The 22,797-nt window shown below is 31.5% G+C and overlaps 1 protein-coding gene and 1 long non-coding RNA gene across 2 annotated transcripts; one reads left to right on the top strand and one right to left on the bottom strand.

The window, feature by feature from the left end:
• Positions 1–1,343: 1,343 nt before the first annotated feature.
• LOC112797992 (protein trichome birefringence-like 19) lies at positions 1,344–8,177 on the bottom strand. Its single transcript, XM_025841130.3, has 2 exons — positions 7,441–8,177; positions 1,344–2,312 (listed from the first exon to the last, which is right to left on the bottom strand). Exons 1-2 carry the CDS (start codon positions 7,951–7,953, stop codon positions 1,506–1,508), a joined length of 1,320 nt encoding a protein of 439 aa, XP_025696915.1. The 5' UTR covers positions 7,954–8,177; the 3' UTR covers positions 1,344–1,505.
• A 5,784-nt stretch (positions 8,178–13,961) lies between these two features.
• LOC112794501 (uncharacterized) lies at positions 13,962–15,054 on the top strand. The gene is made up of 2 exons (XR_003198887.2): positions 13,962–14,225; positions 14,585–15,054. It is a non-coding gene; the product is annotated as an uncharacterized lncRNA (long non-coding RNA).
• The last annotated feature ends 7,743 nt before the right edge of the window (positions 15,055–22,797 follow it).

Here is a 22,797-nt window from a genome sequence, read left to right as displayed (position 1 = left end):
TTGATTTCCTTTAGTTATAACTTTTAGTTGCTATAGTGAAGTAAGAGCTTTAGTTTTTGGGAAAAAATAAACTAAATACACAGATCCATCACTAGTAGCCTTTTATTGTTAACGGGTGATTTTTTTTAAAAGAAAGAAACTTCACATTATTCCACGTTATATATTGCTTTGAAGTAAATTATATACTGTCAACATTAATTTTTTAAAAAATTTAAATTGATAAAAAGAGATATATATAAATTATTATATTTTTATTATGGTTCTTTATATAAATAAAAATTTTATATTAGATTTACTTAAATTTTTATATATTTTTTTATTTGTATTATGCTAGTTTTTTTTTTGAGAATAATAAGAATCAAATTATAGACTTTTTAGTTATAGAAGTTGATACTATGTCATTATATTATTTTTTCTATAAATTTAAACTGACAAAAAAAACATGTGAATAATTATATCTCTAACATATATAATATATATTGGTTCATATATAGATCTCTTGATCGAACGGATAGCTTATATTATGGTAAATAGTTTTTTTTTTATTTTAATGAAGAATAGAGGTCTTTTTAATAATAAAAAGTTTTAGAAAATAAAAACATGATGTAAAATTTATATCGGTTCTGCTACGTTACTAACAACGTATCTGCCAACTTCTGCCAACTCTTATTTATATTTGTGTTTTATAGAAGTGTGTTCGTAGATGTGTCTAATAAAAATGTCTTTTTTATAACTGTGTTTAATAGAAGTGTCTTTATAGATATATTTTCTGGATGTGTCTCTTTATATATGTATTTAAAATATATTAATTACTAGATACATCTACGAATACACTTCCATAAAACACAAATATAAATAAGAGTTGGCAGAAGTTGGCAGATAATATATTGGTACCCTATACTTTTCCAATTTATATTCTCCTAAAATCCCCACATTTACTTTTCATTAGAGAAATTTCCGAACGCATATAGTAGCGCTAGATAAGGGTTTTTGTTATACATTTTTAAGCTAATGATTACAAAGCTAACGAAGTTCTATATAAAATTAAATTTTAACAATTTAATCAAATACATCGAATACATCAAATAATGTAACGAAATTTCTACCATCTCTTTACGTGATCTTTAGAAATCATGGTGCTCTGAATTCCGAAAATGTTTGTTCCAAGATAATTAAGGTCCCATCATTATTGTAGGATGCAACTGAATTAAGTGTTACTTTATTTGAAACTTTATCATTCATAATTTAATTTGTTACCCATTTTTTGTAATATATATATATATATATATATATATATATATATATCTTCATTTTTTATTATTTTAAAAATAAAACCCACCATAAGGCATAAATTAAATAATCAGATTTGAAAGTTCAAAAGAAAAATTTACAAAGCACATATAAGGCTGGGCAAGGTAGTTTGATGCAAATAATACAAATACAATTACAAATATGTATAAAATTGATGAATAATTTGCATCATGCATGAAATAATGTATATTGATTTAATTTGTTCTGAAATGAAGCTTCTTCTCTTGAGCTGATCTAACACCCTCCATCTTCAACATTTCAAGAAGGAAATCACTCCACGTGTCAATGGGACCAGGCAAGCACCAATGAACACAATCATTGTACAATGTAACATTCTCATTGGGCCAATGACCAAACCTACTTGGATGCCCATCTGGTCTCAACAATGTTGCTTGTGTTGTGTCAAGCAACCTTAATCTCAATCCCTTCTTTCTAGCTTCCTTTTCAGCAACCTTAAACTCTTCTAATTGGATCATATAAAACTCCAAATTAAGACCCTCTAATTGTGTCTCATTGCTCCTAAATGGCTTAGTCCTAACACAATTCCCACCTTGATTCCACAACCCATTCTCAAAATGTGAGGGTGAAAATGTCCTAAGATATGTGATGCCCTTAAAATTCTCTAGGTTATTGATTGCCCTAAAAGCAGTCCTAAATGCCTTTCTATAACCATAGTACATGGTTAGGTCAGGGACATTTTCTAAGAGGCAATAATGGCAGCCAACAAGTTTTTGATTCTCATAGAAGACCATTGACCTTGTGAACCAATGGCCTCCATTGAGAATGATGTAGTCAAAGTCTTGAATTTGGGTGATCCATTTCTCATCAGGCTCATCAAGGTAAAGGCTGTAAAGGCCTGTTTGGCTTGGTCCTTTTGCACCTTCATGGGATCTTACCAAGTGGGGTGTCCAAAAAGATGCCATGGTGAAATTGTAGCTTGCATATTTCCACCTCATGAAATAGTCATCTCTTGTTAATGACACATCTATGGGCCATTCTGCCTGAAAATAATTTACATGTTCATATCAAGGCCCAAAATATATATTAGGTACATTATCAATGTGAAATAGAGTAAATTATCAATTTAGTTTGAGGTGGAAATTAGAAACATAATCAATACAAAATTGTTATTTGCACACCAAAATCAGTTACCAATTTATTTATATATAAACACATATGTAGTTTAATTTATTCTCAATATGTATTTATATTTTAACATATATTTTATACTTGTGACTAACTTTAGTGGCTGATTTTAGTGTACGCATATCATGTTCGTAATCAATATTATTGTTAACAATATATATGAAGGGAATACTAATGTTAAGGGATAGTTTTATTAGATAATTTATTTGCTACTCTCAAAATTAAGAGATACTATTTTAAATATTGACATTATTAATTGGATGGTAACAATATTTAATTTTTTATTTATTTTTATCATTAAAAGTATGTAGGTAATATATTTGTTCTTTTATATTGTAAAGGACAATTTTACCCTTTGTGTTTTTAGTTTGGGGGCATTGATGCGAGGTTGCTCAATAAAATTAAAGATAACAGCATTAAATAAAAAAGAAAGTGTTAGAATGGATTTTACATGAATAACATACTACTGCGAAAAAAACATTAATCTTTAACAAAGGAAAAGCCAAAACTCAACTATAGGACAAGAAGCTAAAATGGAAGCAAGGTAAAACACCACATACATACTTAAAAATAAAATAAAATAAAATAGTTGATATATTCAAGCTAAGCTTCATTCAATTCATTCTTTAATTTCTGTGAATGTATATTTGTAACATATTAACTTATCTAAAATGAATCCCTCTATTTAATGAGTCTACCTAATATGTACCTTATAAGTAAAAGTTTTTAAATTTTATTTTCAAAAAAAAAAAAATAACAAGAACCTTCAATTTTATAGTTTTTTACGTAAATTTTCTCACAGTCCCTTAGTTTAATTAACCAACAATAATATACTATTTCTCATTGACTTGATTATTATCTTACGTAACTTGTGTAAACTCATCGACCCTATTAAATAATCATCGAATTGAATACCTGTTTTCGACGACAAATCTTATGTAATAATTAATTAATAAAAAAGTATAGAGTACTAACATATTATTTGTTAATTTATTATTAATAATAATTAATTATTATATTTTAAATATATATATAAAGAGACACATCTAAAAAATATATTTATAAAGATATTTTTATTAAACATAGCTATAAAAAAGATATTTTTATTAAATATATCAACAAAAATATTTTTATTAAATAATCTTATAAATAAGAGTTGATAGATATTGACAGAAATGTTGTTGGTAACGTAATTAATCGTACAAGTACAACTAGCCACTCCTATTATTATACTACGTTTATTATATATAGTCAAATTCCAAAATTTAAACCATTAATTTCCCTATGTGCGTGGACTATTAGCTAGTACCATACATGTACCACTTTAAATGTCCTAAACTTAAGACAAAAAAAAAAGTCCTAAACTTAAAGCTTTTCTAATTGTTCTAGAAGTAGCATTATTCCCTTTAGATTTATTATATTATTATTAATTTTATATTTAATCTTTTAGGTTTCATGATTTCTTAGCTTGTTGCTATTGAAGAGAAACCCGGCATGTGTCAATAACAAGGATCCAGCTAAAGCTATATTGTTTACATGTGAACTTTTGCGGAAAAGACACACAATTATTATTATCCAAAAAGAAAAAATAATTAATCTACAGATAATGCATAACACTAAAGTCATAATAACATTATTACATGCATGCATTCACTTTTGTGCCATAGATTTAAGATATTTTATTGGCTTTGATAATATCTATCTTCATGTTATATTTTAAGAGTACTATAAAAGAATTATTTAATTAAAAAATTTTAATTTTTTATATTTTTAGTGTATTAAATATAAAAAAATTAAAAAATAAAATAAAATATATTTTTTTCTTAATATTTATAATTTTTTTAAATATTCATAATATTTAATTTTATTTAATTTTATTCTTAACCTGTTCGACTCATTTAATTTAATTTTATCTTTAATATTTTTTATTTATTTTAAAATTATTCCTAAATATTTTTAACTTTGTCCCTAATATTTTAAATAGAGTTAATATCTAAAAATAATTTTGATACAAATAAAAAATATTAAAGACAAAATTAAATACAATTAAACGTTAGAAAAAACTTTACTATCAACAAATATTGTTATATTTTTAAAATATATTCTTAAAAAGCATTTTAAAGCTAAATCCATTTATATTTTTAGAAGAATTGAATATTGATGAGTGGTCCCTATGACATATCACAGGGTTTTTTCATCATCTTGGATTCCCATGAAACACGATATAGTTGTTAAGACTATTTTGGATTTTCTTTCTCTACTTTTCCAAGCTAACAAGGATTTTTGCATGGCTAGCTTCAATTTGGCATCCATTACACAAAGAAACAATGGCTTAATACAAAACAAGCAGTAGTCATGTGTCAACAAGACTAATTGACAAAATCTACAGTGATCAGTGTTACCCTTTACTTTTTCCACCTTTGGGAATGTGACTTCTCAACCATTTTTTTTTCTAATAATTGTGGGCGTAGTTAGAGCTTCATCAATTATTGAAACTCTACTCAACGCCTTATTAAATTATTCTTTATTTAATTATTGTTTTGTTTGATGGGAATTTCATACCTAAACCTATAATACCCAATCCTTATCACATTATTATTGTTGATTTATTGGTTCTTTTTTATTGGGAATTTATGTTTTTAAGAAGAGAAAAAGTATAAGGAGTACACTTATAATTAGTTAATATCAGCTCATTTTAATATTTTAGATTTATAATTTAGGATTTAGAAATAGAGGTATATAATTTAAGGTCTAGAATTTAAAATAAATAAATAAATTTTAAAAAAATTTAATTGATATTAGTTGAAAAAAAAATAATTCCCTAGTATTATTCTTTTAAATGAAATGAAACTTCCAATACCACATACTAAGTGGAATTGAACACTTGGAGTTTAGAGCACATGAAATTTCAGAACTACTATACTTTAATTGATATCAAATTATAATTAAGTATATTTAATTTAACTTATTTAGTCCCCCAAAAAAAAAAAACTTTCACCTGCTCCCAATCATTCTAGAGTAGTTAAAGGGCATGCTCAGGGAATATAGTAAATGGAAGTAGAGACACTATATAAAGATAAAATAAATAATTAAAGAGATAAAATTATAAATTTCACCTATCAAATTAAAATTATTTATTTATTTATTTATTTTGTGCTTCTTTGTGTATATATGGTGGCCACCAAACTTTCAATTTTAATGCAAGACTAACATTTTCTGCTGCCAATTATAATGAACAATAATTATTAGTCACCTTTGTGGATGGAATTGGAATGTATGAGAACTATTACTGACTGAGGCACAAGTTCCCACTAAGACTTTAGGTTTTGGTATGTCTCCAAAAAATGACTAATAATTATGTGAACTAATTTTATATATTATTAGACATTAGTGTTCTGATTTTGTTTCATGTGGCTAGCGTTGGACGTGGAGGACAAGATTCATTGAATTCAATGTGTTTGTCACAGTTGCCAGAGAAAAGATTCCTATATAATATGCATTCCTCGGCATGCATGCTTACTTACATGTTGCTATGCATGTTACTCTTCTTTCAATTTTATTTTTTTCACCTAATCTATATATTATTATTATAATCCTTGAAATTCAAATGGGCTTAGGTGAACTAACCTCTCATTAATTTCTCTTGGTGAAATTAAAGGACAAATAATTATTAAAGTAGGTAAAATACAAATAGGAGCAGCTAGGACACTTACACATGCATGCATGGACTAATTTACTAATTTCTAAAGAGAAAAATAAAATAATAATAATGAAGACAAAAATTACTATTATTATTGGAATATTGTGCTTAATAACGACATATAGATTAGATAGAGACTTGTTGGCCATATCAATGACGATATATAATCTTCACGAGCCTACCCAATTTATAGCAAATTAAATATTAAAAAAATAAAATAATGATGATATCTTTTCACCAAGGTGAAATCATGAAATTCATAAAATTTTCCCTACCCCTAAGGTAAAAGTAATTTAAAATTCCCTCTCAAGGACTAAAAATGAAAAGGTTTTCAAAGAAAGGAAAAGATTACACTATATATTATAAGTTAGCTATGTTTGGCTCTATAATAGCTTAGGTGATAAGGATGCAAGCATTTTGGATATGTAATCAGATATAGAGCATATTATGTACCATGGAAGAATATTTTTGAGACACAATAAAGGACACCTATATTGGGGTTTAATTAGTCCCAAAAGAATTCACTAAACAAATTTTCTAGTTTTTTCCACTCCAAAGAACAAAAAATTTACCGGGTTATTTTTAGTGTATATTGTTCATATATAAAATTGACACGAAAATAAAATAAAATAAAATAAAATAAAATAAAATAATTGTTGTAAGTCGTTACTTTAATAAAAATATTTGATAAAAAAATTTAATCAAAATAAATCAAAATTTATTTTATTTAATATTTATTAATTATTATTAATAAATACTAAATAAAATAAATCTTAATAGTTTTTTTTTTGGTCTATTTAACATCACTATATATAACTTTAAATTGTAGTCTACAACGGCAATATTGTATAGTAACGGCATTGATTTTGCTGCATGCAGTTATTGCAACAACAATCATGTATTATAACAAAAGTTTTATCTAATTTAGATTTATGTATTTTCATGACTTTTAGATAATAAATTTAAAAATTTAATTTTTAATAAGATAATACATAATTAATTATATATATTAAATTTTTATAATGCAATTTTTACAATACAATAACTTAATAAATTTGCAAATGTAACTACAGTTTAAAATAAGATTTTAATTTTAATGTATTGTCGGGGTAAATAATTTTACACACGTATTCACAATTTTATATCAATAAAAATAATTATATTTTATATTAATTACGTAAATGGTCATTTAAATGAACAGATATAATTGTATGAATCAATGTATCAAAATTAATCGCTTTAAAATAATAACGAAAGAAAGAAGAAGATGAGAAGAGACTTACCCTTGAAAGAAGGCAAATCATGGATTGCATTTGATTTCTTCCAACAGAATCTCCAACAAAAGCCAAAGATTTGCCTCTAACAAGTTCAAGGAACTGAAAAGGGTTGAATACTGGTAAGTCACAACCATTAGGCTTCCACCTCCATTTCATGAACTCAGAATCAGGTCTACCATACTTCATGCAATTCTGGTGTTCATGAATTGCCCAACATGTTTTGTTTGTGTAATATGGTGCCTTTGGATTTGGGACCCACTCACCACTGAAGATGTCACATTTCTTCACTGAAGTTGAAGGCAAGCTTTGTGAGAATTGGTTCAAATCATCAAATGCTGATGATGCTTTATCACTATTCTTCTTTAGGTATGATGAGGAAGAAGAGTATCTGAATAAAGGGTAGGATAATGGTGTGACTGTGAATACAAGAATGGCAAACACTGCAAGAAGTGTTACTTTTGGAATCATTTGTTTTGGTGTGTTCTTTCCAAATAGAAGCTCCATTACTTGGAACTTCATTTTTGGAAAATAAAGGAAGCTAGAAATAAAGAGAGAGAGAGAGAGATTTTTATATATAAAAAGAAACACACTATGAGTGAAGGAAATGGAGAGGAAGTATATGAGTTTTGCTCATATTATATACATGGGGTAATTTTTCTTTTCTTTTTTTTTTTTCTTACTATCCAAATGTTTTGGTTGGTTTGGTATTTGATTTTAGTTAAAGGGTCTTTCAATAAGTTAATATGAATATTATTAATAAAAGGGTAATATAAATTTTTTAAAATTAATTATTATTTTTATTTAATAAAATAATAAAAATTTCTATTTTTTTAAATTTTTAAACTAATTTTTATATAGATAACAATCTGATAGAAAACTGATTTGTCTAATAAAATATAAAAAGTTAATTTAGTGATTAAAATTTGTTAAAAATTAAAATTTTCCAGTAAAATTTTTTTAATGACTAATTTGGGTATTACTATTACTAAGAAATGTAAATTAAATATGTATTTTTAAACTCTATTGTAAATCAAGTATTTAAAAACACCAAACATTTTATTTTCACTCTATTTTGAGCATGCCGACATTAAGCCATTCTTTAATTAATGTCATATTATTTGTGTACGTGGAATAAATATTCAAACTTGAAAGGAAATTCTCTTTTGATTTCTTAATTATTGAGTAGTTGAGTATTGCTTTCCTTAATATAATCTTCTCATACATGGGGTTCTCCGCTTTAATTAATTGAAAGGACTTTGTCAATTGGAAGTATTAGTATAATAACACACCAAAACTATTTTATATGATAAGATTTTGATTATTTACATTATCCGGCATGTGAGTGCTTTATACTTCTGATTTTGTCTTTTACCCTCCTTAATAACATGGGTATACTAATATAGAAGTATTATAAATAATTTAAGTGTTTGGTATTTTAAATTTTTATCATATATATCTACCAATTTTGAATATTAAGATAGTATTAAGTAATTTCTCTTGCAATAATATATGGGCACTTTTTTTTTTATTGACTAACTACTAGCATAATAAGTTTCGGCCCAAAGCAAGGGCAATTTTGTTCACTTAATTTATTTAATTATATCCTTTAATTAAGATAATTACTTATTTGTTTTAAATTCTAATTATGTATGATTAATACAGTAACTTACTAACTTATATTATATAGTACGCTAATAAGAATTAGTTATTATTAGAGATTGCTTCTTTCGACAAGAGATCGATAGTATTGGTACTATTTCATTTTATTTTGTTATTTTTTTAGGGTAGTTGATGATGTCGACACATGTTTTAATGTTTACTAAAAAATTAATTAAGTTGAAGATACAATAAAACTTCTGAAATTTATTTGTTTTAATATGCAAATTGAAAGTAAATTGATTGACTCTGATATCTACACGGATCTGTAGCAGCCAAGATTATTATATATTATGAGATCTATGTGGTCATTATTCAAAGCTACATTTTTATATCTAACAAGCTTATTAGGACAAAAATAAAATACTAGACGAGATATTTCGTTTCTCAAGGTTCAAGTGCGTCTACTCTGTACATCGATATAGTTGAGCAATATTATTAAACTCTTTGTTTTAATTAATTAATTAAGACCTTCAGATACCCTAATATATATTAAGGAATAAAACTAGCGTTTGCATGTGACAATTTTTGAATCCGGATCAGATCTCTGCTTTATCTAATTGATACTCAGTTGCATTATCTTGGTGTCTATGTATACTTATTATAGGATTTCTTTTTCAAAATTTTTATAAACATGAACAACTCATAGTCATACTGTCATAGAAGCAATTTTCAACTTGGCAATTAGAATCTATGTATGAGAATTTCTTTAGTAAAATGTATTTTCATATGAAAAATTTTTGGGATGGTACGAATCTTTCGGGTTGACCTGTCGAATCCGTTAAGAAAAATGGATCAGGCTAGATTTTAGAACCCACTAAATTAAGAAAATTCGCCAAATTTACATCGCCAAAATTTGCGGATTTTGAGGGGACAGACCAACCAGTTGGGCCAAAAATTTTATTTTTTTATTAAATAAAAAAATAATTACTACAACAAAATTAATAATTATATAATTTTTAAACTCTTTTTTTATTTTTTATTCTTCTTTTAGTTATTAACTTTATTTATTTTATTTTACAATTTCGTATATATGCTCAAATTATGTGATTTATTTTTTAAAATAAAGATGGTTCTATTAATAAATATTATTTTGAACAATTTTATTGAAGTTAAAAGTTAAGAAAAAGATAGTAAAAAAAATTATCTTATTTTTTGATTAATTTTAATAAATTTTATTTAAAAAAAAAAGAATCAAGCGGGCTAGCCTGCCGGCCCGCCAATAATCCACTATAAAACGGGACAGGCTAATATTTTGAACCCACTTTAGTTTGACAGGGCGGACTAACCTGCCCCGTTTACTGGCCTAGGTGGGACGGGGCAAGTTGGGGTGGGTCGGCCCGCTTTACCACGCGAACATTTTTATTAAATTTGTAGAGATATATTCATTACATTTTACACATATTATTTTTTATTTTTTCTATTATAAAAGAATTCCTTTCACTGTTCAGTGAAATTAAAGTTACAAAACACCATAATATTACCTTATTGTCTATGTTAATTATAATTTTTCTGTTTTCTTTTTTTTTGGTAGTAAAAGTTTGAATTCATTTTATATTTCTGGTCTTTGTCACTCATGATTTCAACGGTAGTAATAACTACATTCTCATATTCGAGTTCCAATAGAGAGTATATTAAAATTTTTTGTAGAGTATATGTGTGTGAGTTCACTGAGTTGTATGAAAAAAAGGTTTATTTTGTTCCAAAGTGCTAATATTTTGAACTACATTTTTGGACCCTAATCATGTCTTGAAACGTTTTTGGAATAAAGTCATATCTTGAGTTTTGTTTTTGGCGATGATCATATCATATATTTTTGGTCATGATATCTTGAAATTTGATATCCATTTCATTTTTACATAATGGGCCTCTTTTTCACAAAGTTGTCGAGGTCCATTACATATCCACTTGTCACTGAGCCCAAAAATATTTGATCGTCATTTTTTTCAAAAAAGAAGAAGATATTTTAGTGTAAAAAAAATTACTAGTTTTTGTAAAAAGAACACGTGTGTTGGAGGTTGTTAAATTTCACCTTCATCAAAAAGAGAGAAAGTTAATTATTGCCAAAAGCTTATGTCATTTGTGTTTATTTGTTAGGAGTTAGTTATATATATATATACATAGTAATTAGTAATTTGTTACAAGTTAGCTATAGTTAGTTTTACTTAACTTTCAATCTTCATTATCTCCTACTAATACGTGTATATCAATCTTTGATATTATATTATTAGAAATGAGCAAGTTTACCAGAAATTTAATCTATTAATTTCACAATCTAATAATTTAATCAACTACATATTAACCAGAATTTGAAAACTTTGAAATTGTAAGAAATGGAGTGGTTTACCTTATTGGTGGTGTTAAGGGCCAAACTTTTATACGATGAAGTTGTATTTATAATTTCATATATTGATAACATGCTTGACGAGAATATACTGAAATGTGTCACGTTGCATAAATGTGAATAGGAAGAAAAAAAAATTATTCCCATATAAGAAATCCATATATATGTGAATATGTGATGATATTTATGCATGTTATGTAAGGTGGTTATGTCACGGTATGCCACATTGTAAATGTGTTCTTCTAAATGCATCTTATTGATAGATTTATTTTGGAAGCAAGTTTGGTATTTTGGTTTGTTGTGACACTTGGACTATGTAGTAGTACGATATATATAGCGACCTATATATATATATATATATATATATATATATATATATATATAATAATCGCTAGCTCCATATATTTTAAAAAAGAAATTCTTGGTAGCATTTGGCATATTACTGTTTTAAATAGTTAAAATCTTCTATAATAATTTTACTAATAAGAATAATGCTATATGATTATAGTAAATATTATTATTTCTGATCGATAATTAATTAACAATTATTTGTATTTATATTTATAGAAATTTTATATAAAAAATATATAAATTAATATAATTTATATTTATATTTTTTAAAAAATATATATATTAATTAATAAAATTTATTTATTAAAAAAAATTTAATATTTATGTTAGTCAAAAATACGTTTTTCTTCACTAATATATGCTAAAGAGTAAAAATAATCTTGAATTTTTTTTCTTTTATTTAAAAAACGTCATCTCAATTATTGGTTGATGGTACGCATGAGAAAACTAATTAGAAGGTGTTCTCTCTTTTCGAATTAAATTTTCTCTCTCATTTATATCAATTAGTTGAATATTCCAACAAATTTTTTTATTTTTTTGAACTTATCAATTTTTTTTCATAATTATCAAACAAATTAAAATCCCCTTGACTTTATGTAACTGGTTACTGTCATTTAGATATGAATTTATTGGACTTGATGAGTAGTTATGTCATTCATCCACGTTTGATTTCATGGTTTTCATGCATTTAATTAATAATGTTGAATAAATTTTGTTCAAAAATATATTTTTCTTTTTACGGTTGTTCAAAAATAGATATATAATCTTCAATATTATTATTTTAGCCTAGACATATGCTTGGCTGAATAAGGCTAGTCTTTTGTGCTTTATTATTCAAATGCTTCGAGCACTAATTTCTGAATTATTTACAAAACATATATTCAAGACACAAAAAATACAAAAAAAAAATAAACTAGAGAGCTAACTTTTTTTTTAATTAATATTAAGCAATTTTTATTAATTTTAAATTTTAAATTTTACATTTAAATTTAAACTCTAATTCTTCTAAAAAAATTTAAAAAAATAATTTTATAACAAAAAAATTAACTAATATTAATTAATTAAATTTCTTTTACTTATTCTTACAAAAAAATAACTTATTTAAAGATATAACAAAAAAAAAGTTCAAGTCAACTAAAATTACTAAGTACTTATTTTGATTCAGATTAATTGTCTGTTTGTTTGACCATCATACATTAATTCTATTTATTTTACACTAATAACAATAAGATTGGTCTTATTATATATCAAAGTATTTCTTAAGTCACTAAAAAAAGTATTTTTGTGAATTAAATTTAATTAATTATTCTAAATTCAACAAAAATACTCCCACAACTTACATATAAATTACATATTTTTTTTCATACATTTTTTTATCATTATTGTTGTTGTTGCATTTTTTTTCTTTTTTTTCTTACCTCTTTTTAGTTATTGCAGTCTTTTTTATTTCTTATTTTTTTATTTCTTTCTCTTATTTTTATTTTTGTTAAGATTAAAATCAGAGAACGAAACAAAAAGAAAAAAATAAGAAAAATATTGAAAAAATAAGAGAAAAATAAAAAGACAATAATGAATAAAAGAAGGATGAGAAGTCTTGAATTGTGCAAAATTTATTAAAAAAAGTAGTACCTAAATTTTTTAATTTTGATACCAAAATTTTTTAATAATAACACTAATTTTTATTAAGATGGTGAAATAAAAAAAATTATGAGAATAAAAAATAAGATAATAACAATGATAATGAATGATGATAAAGAGAAAGAGAAAGAATTAGAAAAATTTTGAATTTTGCAGATTTTATTAAAAATAGCATTGAATATTTTAATCATGATACAAGAATTTTTTTAATTTTAACACCAAAATTATTTACTCGTGATATATATTTTTGTTAAGAGGACAAAATAAAAAAATTATAAAAATATAAAACGAGAAGAGAAAGAATTAAAAGATAATAATAAAGAAGACAAAAGAAAAGAAGAAGAATTTTAAATTATATAAAATTTATTAAAAAAATAATATCAAAATTTTTTAATTATGATATATAATTTTTTTTTATTTTTAACATCAAAATTTTCTAATCATATATATAAATTTGAGTTAGTTAAACTTAGTTAAAAAAAAATAATTATCTACCATTTCTCGATAAAAATACATAGTAACATGTATAGGAATTTGAAGTGTTGGGGTGATGAGGTCCTTGGCATATATATGCGTGGTCTTAATGGTTACCATACAACACTCACTGAAATACTGACAACCAACCCACCTTCCTCTCATTCTTCATATTCATATTAATTCTCTCTTCCTCCATTCATATTCCTTCCTTTCTTCATTCTCTTACTCTCTCTTTTCTCTCTACACTTTTAGTGCAATTGTGGGAGCTTCTTTTCAACTTATAACCAAATAGTATTACACCACCTCAACAACCTAAGGTACTAAGGTAAGGTTAATTATTACTTTAATTTATTGTTTCAATTCCTCCTTTTTCTTTTCCCTTTTTTATTTTTCTCCTTTCTTGAGTTTCATTTTCACTTATCATTTATGAATTCTGCTAAGTAATCAACAGAGAGGTTTAATTAACAAGATAATTTTAATTTTTTAAATTATCAATAATTAGTGATTATTAAAATTTTATTTTATAAAAAATTTAAAATAAATAATTATTAATTTTAATTGTTTAAAGTTGACTGATTAAGAATTATTTGTCTATATTTTTTTATTTATTTATTCTTCTTTAATTTTCCCATGCACTACTTCTATGACGAGTCATTTATTTATTTATTTATTTATTTGGAGCAGCTAGAATTAATAAGATGAGTAGATAGAAGAAGATATATAGATAGAAAAAAAGATCAGAGAGATGAAGGGTTTGGGAAGGCTTGTGGTGAATCTAAAGTCAAAGATAAAGTCATTGAAAATGATGAAGAAAGCATCATCTTATTATTATGATAAGATGGAGAAGAGTGAGAGCATGAGGGTTGAGATTCGAAGCAGAAAAGCCAGAAAGCTTATTGAAGACACACTCAAAATTGCTGATTCACCAAAATCTTCCAAGACTTACACCTTCTAATAATTGTATTATCTTCTTCAATGTAGTAACATATATATACATTCTCTTTAATATAAGTTAATTAATTAAGCTTATGTAATGTAATGCTCTTCCATATTTATGTACTTCCAATTTCAGTGTGTATAACGTATATTTAGCTTAATTTTTCTAATTAATCTTCTATTAATAAAATAATCAACTCATGTCAATTTTAAATTTAGTCTTGTGTATATATGCAATAATTAAGTAGCATGCAATAACAATTTTTAAATAGAGTTTAAATAGATAATAAATTAATTTTTTTTAAGCAAATAAAGCTGTAAAAACTTGTTCGTGGGGAAGGGGGAATCCTTGTTTTAATCTCAAAGTATACAGATTTTTCACTTAGCTCCTTTCGTTTTCATATTTATTGCGTATTAAAATCAGGGCCATTTTTGGTTGGACCATCTATGAAGAAATAGTTCAGGGTAGTTATGCCATTCAATTTTATTTATTTAAAAAAATTATTAATGTCATGAATATAATAAATTGGTGGCACAAGAAATTGTTCTGTTGTTATTTTATTTTTAAAGGCCTATGTGTGCAAGTAAATTAAACACTTTAAGGGCTGAGATTTTTAAGAATATACTTGTTCCGGGGCTTACCTAGAACCGGACGGTGGTTGGATTTGTTTGAGGCCCAAGCGCTGGAGGAGTGTGGTCTCCGACTTGGTTTACGTCTGAGAGCCGCTTCCGAGTTGTGTGTTCCAAGAGATGGGGGGTGGTACCTGCAAAGACACTCCGATACCTAAGTTAGCAAGGGTGTGAGCAGGTCTAGAGAGTATTGGGCTTAGAGATACCTGAGGGGTGTCAGTGTATTTATAGTGGTGAGCCAATAACCACCGTTGGAGTATTGCCATATTTTTAGGGCGTTAACCGTCCCATTATCTTAGGGAGGTTAAGATATGGCTCGTGGAAGTGGTTAGAGAGATTCTAGGGATAGTTATTCATTTAAATGAGTGTTTATCCGCCAGCTAATCTCGTACCCGACTTCTTTAGAACAGGTCGTGGTGAGTACCGACTTCATAGGATGAAGATTGGTACTGGTGAGCCCCAACCCTTTGGATTAGGTTCTTTGATTGATCCTGTGCCTTTATTATTGGGCCAGGGTATGAACAGTGCCCCTACTCGAGCCCAATTTTTTCAAGATTTGGGTTCGAGTATTCTACTCGGGGTCGTAGCCGACTTATTGGAGGACCGACGTGATTTTCTAAAACCGACGTGACTTTCCGTGTCCTTTTGGTTCTGACAGTTACGTCTAATCAAGCGTCGTGTCCGTTAGGGATGTGCGTAGGTCTTGGTAACGGTGCATTTCTCATTAATGACTGCCCCGCTTTTACCATTATGCCCCTTAGCATGTTTATAAATACTTTCCCTCTCTTTCATTTTTTCGTTTCTGCAATTTTTCAAATTTCTTCTTTCTTCGTTCGTGCTGCGTTCTTGCGTTCGGAGACTTCTGCTTCTTCCAACCTTCACTTTTGGATAAAAGGTTAGCTTTTCTTCTTTCATGACATGCTTTGTGTTTGCATGCTTTTATCTCGTAGGTAGATAGGTTGGTTTGTAGATTTTGCCTCCGTATCTCCTCCCTTTAGAGACCGTGTTTTTGATTTCCTTTTTCTTTTTCTTTTGTAGGTTTTTGTCACCCTTTGTAAGAAAAAAGAAATGGCTTCCATAGATGTTCTTTCTCAATGGGTTGATGTCACGGTCCTAGGGGAGGAACCCTTGGTCGATGCTGAGTTTATTACTCATCTTCGTACTCACCACAGGATTTGTACTTCTGAGGAGAACGAGCCAAAGTATGAGTTGGTAGTCCCGGGTCCAGAAGACCGGGTTTGTTTTGGGAGGGCCGAAGAGGCGGCCCCTCATTTTTTCTTTATGTATGAATGTATGATCACCCGTTTGGGTGTTTTTCTTCCTTTTTCGCATTTTGAGATGTCTGTTTTGCACCACTGTCGAGTTGCCCCTACCCAACTTCACCCCAATTCTTGGGGTTTTCTGAAAATTTACCAATTTATTAGTCACGCTTTGGACTTTCCGACCTCTTTGAGGATTTTCTTCTATCTTTTCCACATGACTAAGCCCTTTAGTGGGCTAAATAACAAGCAGCAATGGGTGTCTTTCCGAGCCATACAAGGTCGGAGAATTTTCACCCTTTTTGACGAATCCTTCCACGATTTCAAAAATTATTTTTTCAAAGTGCAAGCTATAGAGGGTCACCATCCCTTTTTCTTGGATGAGAATTCTTCCCCTCGCTTTCCCCTCTATTGGTTGGAGGCCTCCCCTTGTGAGAAGTACGGTCTGGATGACCTGGATGAGGTAGAGGCGGCCATTGTGGGGTTTTTCCGAGAAGTGTGGGGGAGGGCCCCATACTTGGATACTAGGAAATTCCTCCAGGGATCGCCGACCTTTGTTCGGTCGCAACTAGGTAGTTTTTATATATTTCTTATTTCCGACTTGTGTCTGCCGACTTGAGGTTTGCCGACTTATAATTTTTGCTAATTGTTTCTTTTGTAGACATGGCAAGGAAGAATGCTCAGGAATCTTACCAAAGAGTTCAGGAGGCTAAGGCAAGATCCCGGGCTAGGACTGGTGGTACCAGGGCGATCGTCTCTCCTCCTCCTCTTCCTCCTCCTCCTCAGACTATGGGGACTCAGCCCATTGTGATTTCTTCAACTTTGTCTCGGCCACTCCCCTCCGCCCGACTTCTTTCTGAACCAGAGAAGAAGAAGCGCAAGACTTTAGAGTCTGGCTCTTCTTTTGATGGTGGGGTTAAGGCTGATGCTCTTGCATTCGTCCGAAAGAACATCTATCCTCATATAAGTATGGATGATGTTTCTGTTCGAAACCACCTCACCACTCTGGCTGAGGAGAGTTTTAGGGCGGAAGGTGTTTGTGGCAAGCTTTTGGATATTTTTTAGAAGACTCCTCTCAGCTCTTTGGGGTTAACCTCGAAGGTTGAGGAGCTGGAGGGGAGGCTTCTTTCTTATCAGGAGCATGAGAGGGAGTTGAAGGAGGAGGTCGCCAAGCTGAGGGCGGAGAGAGATAGCCTTCGGGAGAAGGAGAGTAAGTTGCGGGCCCAATGCAACATGGAGGCGAGTTTGAGGAAGACAGCACAAGAGAGTTATCAGAGTTTATTTCAAGATCTTGTGTCTGTGAAGAAGGATTTGCTGAACTCTCGAAATGCGTATGCCGAGTTGGAGGACTCTATCGCTGATGGTGCCGAGGAGGCTTGGAGGATTTTCAAGGAGCAGGTCGGAGTTATCGCTCCTGACTTGGATCTTTCTCCTTTAGATCCAGACAAGGTCGTCATTGATGGTGCTATTGTGGATCTTCCTGCCCCCGTAATCGTTTCTGAGTCAGAATTGAAGACTCGGGGGCAGAGGATTATTGAGTCCCCTCCTCGTTCAAAGGCCGCTTCGAGTTCTTCTGTTGTTCCTCCGACTTCCTCTTCATCTCTCGTGGTTGCCTCTCTTCCTGATCCTGGTGGCGCTCCTCCTGACTCTGGTGGTGGTGATCCGTCTACTCCTCTGCAGAAATAACTTTTTTATGGCTATATGGGGGCTCGGCCTGTGAGTCCCCCCTTTTTTAAACTCTTTACATGTTGTTTGTTGGTGGTGTTTGGACAATTTCTTTTGGCCTTTTAAGGCCGTAAACAAAATATTTTAGAAAGTGCCCTTTTTAATAAGGGTTTTAAATTAACAAAATAAATACCCCTTTTTTGGATAAGGGTTTAAGTTACCTTATGCGTGTATGCTTTTCTGATTTCGAAGTCCCCTTGATCTTTTTTCGAAAACCTTTCCCATTGGCTTGTCTGTTTTTCTGAGCCCTTTTGTTTAAGGACTTTTAGACAGCCTTTAAACTTTTTTCCTAGGTTTTTTCAGTCTCTTTTTTATTATTCCTTATGCTCAACTATGTTTTATTGAGTTCTTATGACTTAGGTTATTTTTGCGATGCGTTTTTCTTCTGCTCGGTTCTTCGCTCCGACTTTTGGGTCGAAGTGTTTTCGAGCTTCTCTACTCGGAGTTTTGTTTCAACTTATGAGTCGAGTTGTTTCTGAGTTGGCTACGATCAGCTTATATAACCTCTTTACACCGACTTGTACCTCGTCGTTTTATCCTGACGACCATCTAGGTCGGTTCATGGGATTTTCATGTTTTGTCGAGCTTAAGTCGGCGCGTTTCGTAGAAAGAAAGAGAAAACAAAAAAAGGAATTTATAAGAGATATTGTAAATGAAGAAAGATCTTTTATTGATTGGGGAGGTACCTTCTTGCTACTAAGGGTTTTTAATAGCCTATTTTCCCTTAGCCTCTACTATGATGCCTCGTTAAAAACCCTTCTCCAGAAAAAACCCTTTGATTTTGGGAAAAAATCATGAAGTTGGGAAAAGAGTACATCAGGGAGTAGAGTTCGCTTTTAACTGTAGTACATTTTCATATTACAAGCATGCCATGACCTTGGGAACTCAGTGCCGTTCAGGTCGGTTACTTTATAATAACCTTTTCCTAAAACTTCATTGACTTTGTATGGTCCCTTCCAATTAGCAGCAAGTTTTCCTTCCCCTGATTTGTTGACTCCAATGTCGTTTCTGATTAAGACCAAGTCATTCGGGGCAAATGTTCTTCGAATGACTTTTTTGTTGTACCTTGTAGTCATCCTTTGCTTCAATGCTGCTTCTCTTATCTGGGCATCTTCTCGGACTTCGGGGAGCAAGTCGAGCTTCTCTTTGTGCCTCTGTATGTTTCCAATCCCGTCATGGAGAATTACCCTTGGGCTTTGCTCATTGATTTCTATTGGTATCATTGCTTCTACGCCATAGACTAGTCGGAAGGGCATTTCTCCAGTGGCGGATTGGGGCGTTGTCCTGTAAGCCCATAGCACTTGGGGGAGCTCTTCAGCCCAAGCTCCTTTTGATTTTTGCAATCTTTTCTTTAGCCCTGCCAGTATGACCTTGTTGGCTGCCTCGGCTTGCCCATTGGCTTACGGGTGCTCCACCGAGGTGAACTAGTGTTTGATTTTCATACTGGCTACTAAGCTTCTGAAGGTAGAATCGGTGAATTGGGTTCCATTATCTGTAGTAATGGAATAAGATATCCCATATCTTGTGATGATATTTTTGTAGAGGAACCTCCGACTTCTTTAAGCGGTGATGGTGGCCAATGGTTCTGCTTCTATCCACTTTGTGAAGTAATCTATTCCCACGATCAGGTATTTGACTTGTCCTGGCGCTTGGGGAAAAGGACCTAACAAATCCATTCCCCATTTTGCAAAGGGCCATGGAGAAGTGACACTGATGAGATCTTCTGGTGAAGCCACGTGGAAATTTGCATGCATCTGACATGGTTGACACTTTTTTACAAATTCTGTGGCATCTTTTTGCAAGGTCGGCCAGTAGAATCCAGCTCGGATTACTTTTCTGGCTAGTGACCTTGCTCCGAGATGGTTTCCGCAGATCCCACTATGTACTTCCTCCAATACCTCGGCAGTTCTTGAGGTCGGTACACACTTTAATAATGGTGTTGATATCCCCCTTCTGTAGAGAATATTTCTCACCAAGGTGTAGTGTTGTGCTTCCCTTCGGATCTTTTTAGCCTCTTTCTCTTCTTCTGGGAGGATGTCGAATTTCATGTATTCGACCAAGGGGTTCATCCATCCGAGGTTTAAACCGACTACCTCAAGTACTTCTTGTTTGTCTTCTGTTTTTACTACTGAGGGTTCCTGGAGGGTTTCTTGGATCAGGCTTCTGTTGTTCCCTCCCGGCTTGGTATTTGCTAACTTGGATAGGGCGTCCGCTCTGCTGTTCAGATCCCGAGTTATGTGTTTTACCTCGGTTTCTGCAAAGTGCCCAAGGTGCTCCAGAGTTTTCTCCAAGTACCTCTTCATATTTGAGTCATTTGCCTGATACTCTCCACTTATCTGGGAGGTCACCACTTGTGAGTCGCTGTATATCATCACCTTTGTAGCACCGACTTCTTCTGCCAACTTCAATCCAACAATCAAGGCTTCATATTCTACCTGATTATTTGAAGCTGGAAATTCAAATTTTAGGGAAACTTCTATCTGGGTTCCTCTTTCATCTACCAATATTATGCCTGCGCCGCTTCCTATTTTATTGGAAGATCCATCTACATAGAGTTCCCATGTAGTTGGTTTTTCCTCCTGATCCCCTGCGTATTCTGCAACGAAGTCGGCGAGGCATTGGGCTTTGATCGCTGTTCGAGTTTCATATCTTAAGTCAAACTCGGAGAGCTCTATTGCCCATTGAACCATTCTCCCTACAACATCCGTTTTTTGGAGGATTTGCTTCATGGGTTGGTTCGTACGGACTCTTATTGTGTGAGCCTGAAAGTAAGGTTGTAGCCTTCGTGAGGCTATTACTAATGAGTAGGCAAACTTCTCTAGTTTGTGGTACCTTAGCTCAGGGCCTTGTAGAACTTTACTGATGAAATAAACTGGATGTTGTCCGACCTCATCTTCTCTTATTAGGGCTGATGAAACAGCCTTATCCGCTACGGATAAGTACAGGACGAGGTCTTTTCCAGATACTGGTCGGGTCAGAATAGGAGGTTGGCTTAAAAACTTTTTGAACTCTTGGAATGCCTCCTCGCATTCAGGAGTCCATTCGAACTGGCATCCCTTTCTTAATAAGGAGAACATTGGAAGGGATTTTAGTGCCGATCCTGCCAAAAATCTGGAGAGGGCTGCAAGTCGGCCATTCAACTGTTGGACTTCTCTCAAACAAGTCGGGCTTTTCATTTCTAGGATGGCTCTACACTTATCGGGATTGGCTTCGATCCCTCTTTGTGTTAGCATAAATCCTAGAAATTTCCCTGCCTCCACCGCGAAGGCGCACTTTGCAGGATTTAGTCTCATCCCATGCAGCCTTATGGTGTCAAAGACTTGTGAGAGGTCTGACAAGAGGTCGACTTCTTTCTTGGTCTTTACCAGTATGTCGTCGACGTATACTTCCATTAGACTCCCAAGGTGAGAGGAAAACACTTTATTCATCAACCTTTGATATATGGCTCCTGCATTCTTTAATCCGAATGGCATGACCACGTAGCAGAAATTAGCTCTGGGTGTGATGAATGATGTTTTCTCCTGGTCTGGCTCATACATTGGGATTTGATTATATCCCGAGTAGGCGTCCATAAATGATAAGTATTGATACCCCGAGCTGGAGTCCACTAGGGTATCAATACTTGGCAGTGGATAAGGGTCCTTGGGACATGCCTTATTTAAGTCGGTATAGTCGACACACATTCTCCACTTGCCATTCTGTTTTTTGACTAGCACTACATTGGCTAGCCATGTTGGGTACTTGACTTCTCTGATGAAGCCAGCTTCCAGGAGCACCTGCACTTGTTCTTCTACTATTAGTGCTCGTTCTGGGCCGAGCTTGCGTCTTCTTTGTTGTACAGGTCGGGATCCCGGATAAACCGAGAGCTTGTGGGACATGAGCTCGGGGTCTATCCCAGGCATGTCAGAGGCCTTCCAGGCGAAGAGGTCGGAGTTATCTCTTAGGAGCTTAGTCAATTCTTATTTTAGGGTTTCCTCTAGGTTGGCTCCTATATGAGTATTTTTCCCTTCCTCTTTGCCGACCTGTATCTCTTCGGTTTTTCCTCCCAGTTGTGGTCGCAGCTCTTCTCTGGCCCTTGCACCGCCGAGCTCTATTGTGTGAACTTCTCTACCTTTTCCTCTCAGATTTAGGCTTTCATTATAGCATTTCCTTGCCAACTTTTGATCCCCTCTTACCGTTGCTATCCCTGCTGAGGTCGGGAATTTCATGCAAAGGTGGGGAGTGGATACCACGGCTCCGAGTCGATTAAGGGTAGCTCTGCCGATTAAAGCATTGTATGCTGACCCCACATCAATGACTATGAAGTCTATACTCAGAGTCTTTGATTTTTCCCCTTTTCCAAAAGTG

Source organism: Arachis hypogaea, chromosome 4, assembly GCF_003086295.3.
Source record: "Arachis hypogaea cultivar Tifrunner chromosome 4, arahy.Tifrunner.gnm2.J5K5, whole genome shotgun sequence".
NCBI classification, from domain to species: Eukaryota; Viridiplantae; Streptophyta; class Magnoliopsida; order Fabales; family Fabaceae; genus Arachis; species Arachis hypogaea.
This window is presented reverse-complemented; position numbering and strand designations above follow the sequence as displayed.

Excerpts from the sequence above, each read along its gene's own strand:
- LOC112797992 (XM_025841130.3), bottom strand. The coding sequence starts at position 7,953 with ATGAAGTTCCAAGTAATGGAGCTTCTATTTGGAAAGAACACACCAAAA. Across the intron at positions 2,313-7,440 it reads TGATTTGCCTTCTTTCAAGG|GCAGAATGGCCCATAGATGT; the intron begins GTAAGTCTCTTC and ends AATTATTTTCAG.